At 39.1% G+C, this 13882-nt stretch overlaps 1 protein-coding gene and 1 long non-coding RNA gene across 2 annotated transcripts in view; one reads left to right on the forward strand and one right to left on the reverse strand.

Moving 5' to 3' along the window:
• Positions 1 to 13882, forward strand: part of LOC146444561 (uncharacterized) — a 71178-nt gene that overhangs the window by 33000 nt on the left and 24296 nt on the right. The window lies entirely within an intron of this gene.
• Positions 1 to 13882, reverse strand: part of CLYBL (citramalyl-CoA lyase) — a 166924-nt gene that overhangs the window by 6615 nt on the left and 146427 nt on the right. The window contains exon 7 of the mRNA XM_085057187.1: positions 9225 to 9349. Within this exon, the coding sequence (XP_084913313.1) occupies positions 9225 to 9349 (125 nt within the window). The remainder of the gene's footprint in view (positions 1 to 9224; positions 9350 to 13882) is intronic.

Here is a 13882-nt window from a genome sequence, read left to right on the forward strand (position 1 = left end):
TCAAAAGCAGCTTACTCTGGAAATCCAGTTAGGCTACTTCGATGGCAGATTTGAAGGTGCTGGGGATCCTGGTGAGTAGGTAGGGCTTTGGCATGGGAGACACTCTGAGTAGTTAGCCAGTGGAAGAAAAGAAAAAGGAAGACAAGAGCATGTTCCAGGAAACCGCAATGTGGACAAGAAATCACCTGCTGCTGAATTTTGAATTAAGAATTGGTCTAAAATAGAGGTTATCTAATGCTTGTGGAATTGCAAAACCCCTTCTTCCACTGCTTAGGGGACCACTGATTGTATGACAGTCTCACAAGTGAGGGGAGGTCCTCTGCTGTCACATGGTTAGAAATAGTGCCCCACTGATAAAGATTTGGGTTTTTTCCAATTACTTTTCTCAATAGTTTTGCTAGCAATACTTTCCTTTGCAGACCAAATCCCTGCAGAGTGTGTGGCAGTCTGGTTATCTACTTGTCCTACTTGGCAGTCTTCTGAGGGGATGTGCATCTAGGATATGGGGGAAACGGGCATAAAGGGACCAATGAGGTAGCCACCCTTCTCTCCCCCACCCCCATCATCATTAGGAGATGTTGTGAGTCAAACAGAGCTCCCACACTGCTCTGGTAACACGGGCCAGAGGCTGTGTGTGAATACAGTCATTGTGTAAATAAGTAATTATGTAAGTGCCCTTCCAACCCCTGTGACCTGTGTCAGCACTTGTGGGCAGATGCCAGGCTAAATGGAAATGAGTAGATGGGATGATGCCAGCTAGCCAGGGCAAACCTTGTGTACCTCTTAACCCGTACAGACAACATCCTCAGGTCCTCAGACATAAGAGATCTTTGATCCACAGTTGAGAAACACTAATTATTTCCATGGTAATTCAGTGTCTTGCCCACTTATAAAACCCAAAGGTCTAGTTATAACTTTTTTGAGACACCAAAAATACAAGGAATAAATGTACTAAAATCTACTTAGATCTGAGAACATTACCTCTAATCCTGCACAATATTAGCTGTTACAAGGAAATAAGAGTTTTGAGCTCTGCAAGCAGGGCAGATTTGGTCTTCTGCAGAGGGAAGGGAGCAGGTGGATGGCAGAGGCTCCCCTAAAAAACATGGCATTCAGGAAGATAATTCCCCTGGGATTAATGGAAAGACACATTGTTTAACTGACTGCCTGCAGAGAAAATTTGGAAGTCTTTGCTTCGGGGCTTAAAAAGAACACTTGGATTTGTTTACAGGTAATGAACAAAAGAGAAGAGGAGCCTGGTCACAGCAAATGGCATTGGGTCTGTGCCTAGGGGAGGAGTGATTATCCTAAGTACAAAGGAATGATTTCTCTTGAAACAGAAGGTTGAGACCATATTTTTGGGGAAGTCAAGAGCTAACAGCTGTGATGGTGCTGAATGCAGGTTTAATTAATTTTTTTCCTCTGCAAGTTCTAGCCAAAGAGCCATCATAAAGAGCTGGGTCATGATTCTACCTTCTCATAATGAACTTCCAAAGGTTAGTGAGCTGCTAGGAGGTGTTCAGTGATATCTGGGTCAACTGAGAATGTTTTCCAGACTGTGACAAGATAATGCCTCTCTCTCCTCTCTGCTCAGGCCTGTCCTGCCTCCAGAGCAGGCTCACACATAACTCTGGCTTTAAGTGTCTTTGCAGTGGGTAAGAAATGCCCAAATAACCAGTGCAGTCACATATGTCAAGCTGTATGTCCATATGCCTGTGCCTATATGTACAATAGCTGTATGGACAAAGCTTTTTGGGCTACATATTTCCATGTCATCTCCTTTGGACCCTTTCACATTCACCCCTTTTCTGTAACATTATGGGTGGAAAGACACTTGTACACAAAATCTTTGGGGAAAATAAATGATCCCTGAAAAGGTTTGCTAAAGATATCCTTCTGGCAAGAGAAGATGTTCAGTAGGTCTGTGTGAGCTGTTGAAGCATGGATGGGGAGGGAATTCTGCAAAGTATCATTACCATTAAGTTTCTGTGGCCATTTTGTTGATATGAAGAAAACATTAGAAATCACTGCCTTTTGTTTCTTTTTGCCCATGTAATCTTCCACTGGAGTAGAAGTAGTCAGTGAGTTCAGAGGATAAATCAGTTTGTAATGCCAGAAGCAGACCTGTTTGTTTGAGATAGGCTTCTACCTCTAGGAGCAGATGGAAGGACACAAAAGGTCGAGAAAGAAAGAGCAACAACCACATGAAATAGAGATTGATTTTTGCCTCAAATAACTCCCGAGCAGCAGTGCAAGAACTCTGACAGAAGAAGCCCTTTCTAAAGCCCAACAGGTAGAAAGGACTTTGTGATCCTTCAAGTCCGCAGTGGGGCAGGGAAGATGAAGAACAAGGACCTACAAGGTCCTTCATTTCTTCTCCACCTGGTGTTACTGTTTCCAGCCCATATATAAGGGTTTTGCCCTGCTGTTTGAGTCAGACAAGCTGGTTTTCCTTATTACAGTTCCCCAAGCTGCCTGAACCACCAGGGATAGCTCTTTCAGCTGGGTTGGGCCTGGGGATTCTGGTTGGTCCAGCTCCAGAAACTCTTCAGGACATCAAAGTCTCTCCCACTCCCTGAGAAAACAATCTAAGATCCCTGAATGAAAGGCAGAAAGAGGGTTTTCTTTGTTGCTGTCTTTGCATTTTCTTTAGTTACCTTCTCATTGTAGCTGTTGCCTTCCTGTGTGTTCTTCTAGAGCAGGAAGGAATAAAATTAAAGGAGCAGAGGAAAGTTCTAAAAATCAGGAATATTCTCCCCTGGTTTTCATTCTCTGTCTTACACTGTATTGGGAGCGGAAGAATCCTAGAGAGCACACTTGCTGCTGCCAAGCAAATCTTTATTTTATAGCACAAAAGCAGCTTCCTGGACAAACAGCCTATCCAATCATGCATTTTTTTCTCCCTAGTGAGCATCATGGTTATTATATGGAAAAATGAAAAGAAACTGATATTAAGACTTTTGGATCCTCAGATGCCCTTCATTTAGTAATTTGGAATTAACTTGAGGTTTATAGTCATGGAAGTAATTTGTTAACTATAAATTAGAAAATTCAATTGGAAAGTAAATGATTCCAGGGCACATAGATGGCATATGATACTGAAGGGAAAGGAAGCTGTAAAATACAACAGAGTTGAGAAAAATAATAGTGAGGCTCATTCTGCCAACAAGAATGGAATTGTAATTTTTGTATTTCGTGTTTTTTCTAATTTCAGATTCATTTTCTGAATAGGATTGAACAGCCATTTTTTATTGTGATTCTCCATTTCAACTGACAGAGCTTTTGCAGAGAGCCACTCCAGGTCCCTGAAAAAGCTGGCTAGCACAGAAAGGAGTGAAAAGGCAGCAAGGCTGCTGCTACTTAAATTAACTGAAACAATATTTTGGCTGTACAGGCTTCTGAATTCCCTCAGTAAGGCTTAAAAAGAGCCATCTGGTCAGAACATTACCTCTCTAGTTAGATCCTACTTTGGAAATTGAAATGAGGCTCATGAGTGCTCGTTAATGCTTTTTAAAGAGGGATTTTGGAGGTGGGTAGTTGCCTTGGTGGGTTGCTTGGTGCAGAGCAGGTTTTGGCACGATGGTGGGCAGGTGTCTGCAGCACTGGGTGTCTTCCCACTCCATGCCCATAGCAAAGCATTGCCTGCACTGGGAACGTGCCGACACAGCATGGCCCTTCCAAAAGCAACTCACCCTGCATTTACTTCCTTGAGCCAACAAGGATAGAGGAGTAGTGTCTAGCTGAGGAGAAGCCCAGAGGTGCCATCCTGTGCCCTCTGCAGACCTGTGTCCCCTGGGATAGGTATAGCTGCCTCTTCCAGGGGCCACTTCCAGGTGGAAAGGGTAAGGAGGCATACAGATCCATCCTGCTCCCGACTCCCGGTGAAACTTCTCCCTGTGGGAAATATCAATGTGCCATCCGAGTCCCTCTCCCTCTGTGTTTTGGACACAGCTCTTTAATGAGTGGAGGAAAACAGATTAAGAGCCACTGAATGCCTGCTGGGGAGTGGAAAGGAGGGAAGCTGGCAAGAAAATGTTTTTGTATGAGTTTCTACCCTGCTTAGAAGCTTTTGCAGCCCCGTGTAGTAAAATCTGTCTCCTTCTCTCCCCACCTGGCATAACTCCCTCAGGACTCATTGCACCAACGTAGGCACCAGTATAGCACAAGAATTAGCTAATATAGCCCCTTCTGCTCTATTGTAAAGGTTCAAGATTTGTCCCCAGATGGATCTTTCTAAGAGAAAAGCCTTCAACTGTGACACAAAACACATTTATAAAGCATTTTTCTTTGACATTAACATTTCACTCGGCCACTTTTAAAAAAGATAATGTAACAGTGGCCCATGCCACTTAAATGCCACCAGCATTCTTCATATTTGCACAGAGATGCACCTGAGCCTAGGCTTCTTAAGGCTGATGCTCCTTAAAGGTAGCAATTTATCACAAATTCCTGAATTCCCCACTCTGCAGTGAAAGGAATACACATTGCCTAATTAACATAAAGCACAGCAAATGCCCTGTGCTCTTGGAGGGAGGGCTGACAGTGCTGCAGCCCAGCGTGCACAGAGGTACCCTGTGCTGTTGCTGTCACCCTGGGATGGGATCTAGCTTGGCCAGTGGCACCTCAAAACTCAGCAGTCTGTCCTGGGCAAGAGGAGTGTGGGGGCTGCGCTGCTCCCTCCCTCCCAGCTCTACAGAAAGCCCCGACATACAATTCCCTACAAAGTGCAATATAATCCCTGTGGGTTGATGGAGTCTCAGACAGCCCCATGCCAGAGGGATGCTCCTGGGCATCCCTTGCAAGAGGCACCCCTGGGACATAGTCCTGCCACGGGCTGCATTGAGATGGGATGGATCCCACGTGGCTGGGTAGCCCTCCCGGGGTCTGCGGCACAGCCAGGAGAGGGAGGGAAGCTGGGAGAGGCCTCCCTGTGAGGCAGTGGGAGCTGGAGCTGGCCCAAGCACGAGGGCGCATCGTCTCTAAGATACAGTGGCTTGGGGTAGCTTTTCCTAAACAAAGAGCATTATAAGGGAGCCACTGCTGGAAATTTCCATTCCTTTGTTGGGTTGATGCTGTGTAAATAAATGCATTCCCAAGATTTTTCATAATCCTGGAAAGGTCCGTAAATGAAACTGTATAGTTTGCCAAATCACAGGAGTTCGTATATATTATTCCTCAGCTGCTGGGAACATGATATACAATGGCACAGAATATAATGCAAGAAACATATGCTAAAGGTCTTCTTAGAAGCACTCTGTGCATTTGTATGCGGCACATACAAATATTTCTTTTGATTTGCTCTATGGGATTTAAATATTCAACCCATATTACAACTTGGGTTTCTGATATACTTACCTTAACTCTAAATAAGTCTTACCTGACAAGTGACCTTGGCAGCAGCATTTAGCTATTCCCTAGTTTAATATGGGGGTGCTTTGAAAGCATTTATAAACTAGTATGTGAGATAAATGTGTAATCAACCTTTTACTTTATTCTTCTGCTTTTCTTTATATTTGGATTTTATTTAAATATAAGGCAATTTGGGAAGATTCAATTTCAATAATGATATTGTGTCTGATGTATTTACAAGCTGAACCACTTAAAAATGCATTTTCAATGTTTTACATTTTTGTATTATATAAAAACTAACTGCATATAGAAGAGATACAGTCCTGTATCCAGTGTACTGGTAATGTAAACTAAGGAATTACTTAAATAGTGACGACTCGTATATCCTCATTGCTAGAAATCAGATAGTTTTCTTCAAATAGGCTAGTAACTTCTCCCACTAACTCTACCCCCTTAGATACAGTTAATCTGTATTTATAATTTATATAACTGTTTATTGTAGTACAAATGCTTCAGAAATTTCTAACAGAAACTGTCCTTTAGACTATTGGAACGATGCCTATCAGTCTTCTTTTTAATTTTTGAGCACACCAACATTTATCTTCTATTTAGACTTTCCAACAGCTATGCCTGCTTTCTTTAGGATGAATATTTTAATTTTGAAAATCATATTCCCTAGTAATGCAATTCTACTGGAAAAATATTGAAATTACCTGGAAACAACACTTTTTAAGCACTTTTCACTTTTAGATCTCAAAGTTCTAGACAAAAGAGAGCACTTAGTACATAGTTGAATAAAACACAAAATGTACTTTTCAACATTTGTTTCTACTTGTCCAAAACACAATGTTACCATTTATTTCCCAGACATGCTATTTTTCAGTTGGATTAGAAATGTAAAAAGCAGCCCCATAAACAAAACAACCTAGAAACCAAACCAAAGCAACCCCTCAAACCGGACTATCTCTATAAGGTAAGCCCAAATACTTCTGGCCAGCTGGTTAGCTCTCTAATTTCTTTCTGTTTGGACACTGCCACAGCATCTCTAATTCCACAGCGCTCATCCAAGATCCTGATTTTTCCTGACCTCAGTACTCACATTTGGGGGCTACTATGTCAAAGCATTTCAGCGTCCAGGATGAAGTAATCTGGTTCAGCCTTCTTTCAAAAGAAGATTATTATGGTAATTGTAGGTGTCAAATCGGAATAGATTATAAAAGCTTATTACAGTATTTTAATATAAAATATTGTTAACCAAGGGCATCAGACTTTAAACCAAATTAGTAGCAAATACGCTTCCAGAGACTGCAGACCAGTAACTTATCTACCACACAAACAGCTGCACAAATCTCTCACATTTATTTTTTCCAGGCTTTCAACTTTGATTAATAACATGGTAAAACCATGCAAGCCTCAACCATATTAACCACAGCTATATTTTTAGTCTTACTGACATGAACACTTTAATATAATAAAAGGGAAAGGAAAACAGAAGAGGTGTTTCATTAGGACACGAGGATTACTGAAACCGCTGTGTGGAGTATTTGCCAGGAGGTGGTAGGGGAAGAGTTATTACTCACATTTTAGCATGTCGTTAGGATGGGGAGCGAGAGGATCCCTCAGTGAGATATGTTTGCTTTGGAAAAAAAAGTTAAGTAATCAAAGCGTCCAAGCTCTTCTCACTGACGCAGTCATAATAGCAAATTAGAAACTCAGTTAACGAGTTTCCAGCATTACACGGAAAATGGTTTTTCTGATTTTGTTATAAAGTCCAGTGATATGACAGTGCTACAGGATCCAGAAGTTCACATATTAACCTGCCAGTCCTTTTTTATTGATAGATGGCTATATGCAAAAATTTATGAAGCATGCAACCTGGTTGGTTAAAAAAATAGCCCACACTGCCAACCCTCAGTAAATTTTCTCTTGTGGCTGATTACAGAAGCTTATAACCTATTTTAAAAGCATTTATGAAGAGAAAAAAAAAATCCCCCAAACCCAAACAACCACCCCCCCCGAATGAAATAAATAAAAACTCTCAGCATTATTTCAGTAAAATAGCATCTTCAAAACAAATCTAAAGACTAATGCTTGCCTAATACAAAATTATTCAATATTAAACATTTTTGGTTTAATGATTGTGTGATACTGGGACTAGAGTTAAATTTAGTCCAGTTTTCTTGTTGACTGTTTGTTCATATGACAGGGTTGTTCCTTAGATGAGTTTCTGACACTAAACTCAGCTGAATGAATAGTATTAAAGGCATCATAAACAAATAATATTTGGCTGAGTAAGTAATTTGTCTTTTTTCTTGCTGCATCTACCTGCCTACACATTTGTACCAGCAGTATATTTGTAACAATGCCTTTTGTAAGGGAGCCAAGCTTATTGTAAATTGGAATGATGGGCAAAACCACATATTTTCTATTCCTATATTGTTTGCATGAAGAGAGCTGTATTTCAAAATTAAGAGGAGGAAAACAAAGACATCCAGGCATACAGCATCCTAACAGTGACCCTGAAATCACTGCTCAGGACTGCACCCAAATAGCATAGTCATGGCTGTACTGGAAACATCTAGGTACCACAAAGGGGATGCAATAGCCCAGTGAGAAGGGCAAAGCAATAGCAAATACCCTCTCATAATATAACTCTGAGAAGAAAGCATAATTTCTGTTTTGATCTTTACAGCATTTTTAATGCTCAACAACTGCAGTATCAGAAATGCAGGGGAACAGGGGAGGCAGACATCCCAATTTTTTCTAGCCATCAGAAAGTGGAAAAAAATGTGCAGAAGACATTTATATGGCACCAGAGAAAATGAGACCCTATGCACAGTCTTATAGATGAACTTCACGACCAGAGGGATTTGTCTCCTACTTGAATACCAAATGATCACATGTGAACCATTCCCATTCATCTGCACTCATTCTGACATTGGGACTTGCCTTTTTAACTAGCCCAGGCTTGGCTGTGACTAAGATAAACATGTTTTGCTGCAACTTTTTTTCTTTCAAAAAGAGGCAAACTGGATTATAGCAAATAACCTTTAAGATAATTAACTGACAATGCCGCAACTAGCATAAAATCTTCCTTCAGGCGACCCCTAATTTAAGTATTACTGGCACAAAGTGGAGACAGATTGTGCATCACCACCGCAATATTTACATAGCAGAAACCCACAGAGCAGGAAACGTGAGACTCAATGATGCACTAAATTAGGAACAATCATATTCTAGTGTTAATTTGCTTTCTCCTCTATCCAAAATTCAGGTCCAGCAATTGGTACAAATGCACATAAAACATTCCCATTTCCAATGATTAAGAACCACAGACTGCGAGCAGTTTTGCTCAAAAGTACATTTACTCACTACTGGGCATGTTTGAGGGACCAAACCCCAAAAGTGAAACAGGTCTATCGACACAGAGATTTTTTTTGAAACCAAAGGCTTCCTAATCCATTTATTTCTTTCCATAAAAGATGTCTGTGCAAGCAGTCTGAGTCCTCTGCCAGGCTACCTGACTTTTGGTTGCAAATATTTTCGTCTGACAGTAACACCGTGATTCTGCGGCATAATGGAGAAGCAGTTTCAATTCTCCGATGCTGTAGATACTTGCAAGTACTCAAAAGGCTGTGTAATCAAAGAATTAAAGTTAAAATGGGGAGGAAGAAAAAGAAGGCCATTCTATCTCTAAATATATTGGGAAGTGATACATTTATAATATACAGTCTATCCAGAGACAGATTTCACAAACAATACTCTCAGTTACAGCACCCTTCATAAGATAAAAACAAAGAACCATCACCAACCTTTCCAAATCTTAAATATTATTCAAATTTGGTTCCACTATGGCATATTAACAAAATATTTACCTTGCCTAATCGCTGATGTTCTTCAAAAGCAGAAATCAGTTCTTGTGCCCACTTTATTTTTTCAGGGCTCGGAGAGAACTGTTCCTGGACAACAGCAATTTGGTTGGGGTGAATCACCTGCTTACCTACAAAGAAGATTAATAACACCAGAATCATGCATCGACAAACAGATGTTCAAGCAAAATGTTCCAACCACTTGAGGCTCTCATATGCCTTGCAGACTTTCTTGCTCTTTAACTAATTATTTTACTTGGTTTCTTTTATTTTTAAAACTGGACAACAGGCAGATAGCTTTTTGACAGATTATTTTAAGAGTAAAAATACCTTGTGCTATGCTTTCATTCAGTATAGTTTGAAAGAACCCACAATCCTTTCTCCTCCCTCCCAGTTTCGATCCATGCATCTTCTCTCAGTTGTTTCAGGTGCAATTGTTTCTCTTGGGCAGTCAATAACAATTAAGTATAATGCATCTCTGGATTTGACTATGTAAATAACAGCTCCAGCCACGCTTAAATAAGTTGTATTAAAGTGTGTTCAAAAAATGAGATCTGAAGAAGATGGTAAGAGATCTGTTAGATTGAAAAGTTACCAGTACCATAAGGATCATGCTCTAAATTCTCAGTGTTGGTTTAGCATCATATAATCCTCGATGTTGTTTAAAATGTTGTTGCTGCAATTATTGGTAGTTGCAGGTAGGCTGCAATATTTATTTAGTCACCGGTATATCAAACAATCACAAGTAGTGCCCTGAGGTTTTATGAAGCAGTTTTTTAATCCTTTCTTGTATAAACATAAGTTAAGAAAACAAAAATAGATGTTGTGTTTTCTTTTCACTAGAGATTTTCAAACGTGAATAGACAGCCACATAATCCAGTTTAATCTGTGATTGCATTTAGCTACCTTAAAACAAATACATGTCTAATTTGTTTGACAGTTTTAAAAGTGCAGCGTTTGACGTTATTAGTTCATTTCTATGGGAATTTCACAGACCGGTGTGATTTCCGCGGTTTACTTTTCAAGCGTATTAATAAAGAGAGGCTACTATAATTCCCAGCTTCCTGCGGAATAAACGACTCTCCTCAGTGCCAGATAACAAAACTGGTCAGAGGGATGAGCCTGATCCTGCAAACCTGTCACAAGCGAGCAGTGCCCTGCAGACCGAGGCTCCCACAGCCCTGCTGTCCTGCTGCCGCTGCAGCCGCTGGTGGGAGCGAGATTTTTGCACGCCAGGAAAAGTTTGAATTGTCAGGACCTAAGGAGGTTTCCTGCACCACGGTCTCTGCTCCCGTGTTCTTTCTGACACTAAGCCAGCTGTACTTTAGAAATCAACCCATCACTGCATCAGAGAAGTCTCATGCATGAGTGCAGGAATACACCTATTTTCAATGAAATAACTACTGCAAAACCCCCTGGGATTACTTTTATCAGACTACAGTGGGTCTGAGTGATAACCTGGAGTACAAAGAAAATCTACTTAATTAAATGAGCAAAGAATAGTAGTCCTTTAGTGTTGCTATGTTCCTTAGCTAAAAAGCCATAAGGAGCTCAATTTTGTTTCTTGTTAAACAACTTTTAGTTTTTGATTTCACAGGCATGCAAATATTCAGTTAAAAATTTCAATATCATAACTATTTTAAAATACCTTAAAAATAGGTAAAAGCTTAAACCCCATTAAGAACTATAATTTTGGAAAAAAATTACACAGGGACTTCTGTTTTTTTACGCTAATGTGTTTTACGTTAGGTCTACTCACAGGCTTTTTTAGTCAGTTTAATAAAATGTCATCATTAATAAGCTGATAATGTTTCTTATTTGTAACACAACAAATTCTCTCTAGCTAAACTATTAATTCCAAAATTGAAATGCTTATAAACATTTATTGAAAAATCCTAAGGAGGTTAACTTTCTGAAAAAATGCTAAGTATATTTTAAATTATATTTAAAGTCAATCTCTAATTATAACAAAATTAAAAATACATTCATACGATTTTTTAAAGTGTAAAACATTTATGTAAAAAGATTTGCTTTTGATAAAGATACTTATGGGAATAAAATATGATCTCTATCGTTAAAACTCTACTGAACAATTTAGAGAGACTACAGTCTAACTTTTGATTTATAACACTCAGTTGATTTTTGTCACAGACTACCTATCCAAATAACTGTATAACAGGCATAATGCCATGCAGGAATGAAGTAAATATTTTAAACAGAATTGTTGTTATTGACAAGTTACTGAGAGAGTGCAAAATTGGAAGACATTAAAATTTATGACCATGAAATCCTTTATACAGTACCACTTGATATATCGTGCTTTAAATCAATACTTGTCAAGTCTTTTAGGTAACTGTATGATGGTGTCATTTTATTCTTCTACAAAAGACTGACAAAGAGAAGACATCTATACTATTTTGTATTTATATCTGGTTTCTCAGGATGTGGCACAGGACTTTCTATAATGACTAAATCAGCTGTTAAAGCTTATGGCAAGGTTTACCTGATTTTTTACATAAACATTCCTAAAACCTATGCCCATTTACATAGGCAACACACTGATTTAAAATCCACAGGTACGGACTGGTAGTGTAAAACATCTTGGTGGCTTTCTGTGGATATATATACATATATATATATATAAAATTGTTAATTTGGACTATTAATTTGGCTGAATTAAATTTGACAATATTTGATTTTATGTTTATACACTCACTGAAGGAAAACCAGGCTGATTTTAGAGTAACTGGAAAAGAAAACTTGGCTACAATAAGCAGTGAGGTTCACAATAGTATTTAAATACCTGGTAAAGTCTTCATTATATTATTTTGCTTGTTTAATCTTGAGTGAAGCTATTTGATTACAACAAGGGCAATTTTACTGGCCTAATATGAAAACATCTAAGGACATATAACTTTGCTGAGTATTTTGGATTTGCATTACTTTTGATGGTAGTGAGTTCAGCCCTGTGCATGCAAATAAATTAGTGTTCTCCAGCCATGAGAGCAATTTACAAGACTCAGCTCATTTTAGTTCTGTTGATTTCAATGATTTTGATTCTTTGTAAAAAAAGTAGCAGAGAGGGATCGCATATTTTAAAATTAGAGGAATTGCACATTTCAAACTTGTTATTAGGGTGACATTTCAGTACTTTCACATTGTCAGTGACAAATATAACGTGCATATTTTGGCTTTATACAAGGTCATGGATTAAGCTAAGGCCCATTTGTAATTTTCTGTGATGAATATGAAATTGGAAATGTTAAAATGTTTCATTTATATAGATTTAGGGAAAAAAAACACTTGTATATGTTTTTTGTATTTTTTGCTTTCAGATTTGAAATGACATTTTATTTCAATCAAAACAAGCAAGAAAGGTTATATAAATATCAGATAAACTGAGAGCAAAAGAAACAAAGAACAAGTGAAATATTTTAGATTGACCTAAAATATTTTTTCTTTTTTGCAGAAGAAAATGAAAAATGCTGTTTGGTTTTAGCTCAAACAGATTTTTAGTTTTTTCCCCCAACAAATCAGAAGAGTCAGTATTGCCCCATCTCTAATTACAGTTGGACAGATTGTCAGGTTGTTTTCTGAATTTTGGAAATATGTTGGTGGTAGCTGTAGAAAGGCGGGAAGCACAGAGCAGGTGCTGTGAGTGCACCTTAATGAAATCTGTACCTTCCACAGACCTTTACTCCTTGTATGGAAAGGCAAGCATGACACACATATGGCTAAGTTAGAAAGTAATTTTACACCCTAAATTGCTATGTGACCTTTATATTTGTCTTTTGTCTGGACCCTGTCCTAAGGTCAGACAGCTTCCACTATGAAGTCAGTGGAGTCCAAATCACCATCAACATTGGTTATGCTGAGCATTTCTAAATTTCCTAAATTGGCAGCCTCAGTTAAGCATTTAAATGTGCATTAAGCATTCAAAAAGAGTGCTCTCAAAGGTGCTAGGCATCTGCAACTCCATCTTTGGTCAACAGGAGGTTCAGATGTTTATGTTTTTTCAAAATTCAAGCCTTTCCTTAAGCTAGGAAATATTGGTCAAGACTAGGTAGCCATCAGCAGGCGCTACCATTCAGCAGCTCTATTATTTTCCCAACTTCAAAGGCAGACGAGTGAAGGGTGGAAGTCCACATGGCCGTGGATAGTGTAGCTGTGAGGAGCTAACCATTTCACTTCCAAAATAAGACTTGATTTTGCAAATGCCACAGCTCAAAAAACAGTAAAGCAGAGTTTGTGCCAAAAAGCATCGACTGCTATTCTTCCAGTGGCATGCCAAGACCACTTAAAATTGCACTTGTTTTTTAGTTTGTTGTTTTAAGATATCATATAGAGCTAACTGTAAAACCAGAGTTTGCTAGGTGGCATTGCCAGGACCAACGCTTTTGGGCATGTGCTATTCTCATATATATATCCTGGATGGTGGACAGAGAAAAATAATGTAATGTTCGTCCCATATGTTAGAATTCTCTAATTCTTGTGTCAAATTGTGTCAAATGGCTGATTTCTATTGCAAACCCCCAATCTTTGGTGGCTGCACTGTCTCAATAGGGTGTCTGAGTGACCTGGTACACCAATCACAGGGTAACAGGCTGCATTACAGGACTGTAGGGCAAGGAGCCTGCTGCTCTCGCTCTCTGCCAATACCCGTA

The sequence above is a fragment of the Lichenostomus cassidix genome, chromosome 1, assembly GCF_008360975.1.
Source record: "Lichenostomus cassidix isolate B80296 chromosome 1, HeHo_3.0, whole genome shotgun sequence".
Classification (NCBI taxonomy): domain Eukaryota; kingdom Metazoa; phylum Chordata; class Aves; order Passeriformes; family Meliphagidae; genus Lichenostomus; species Lichenostomus cassidix.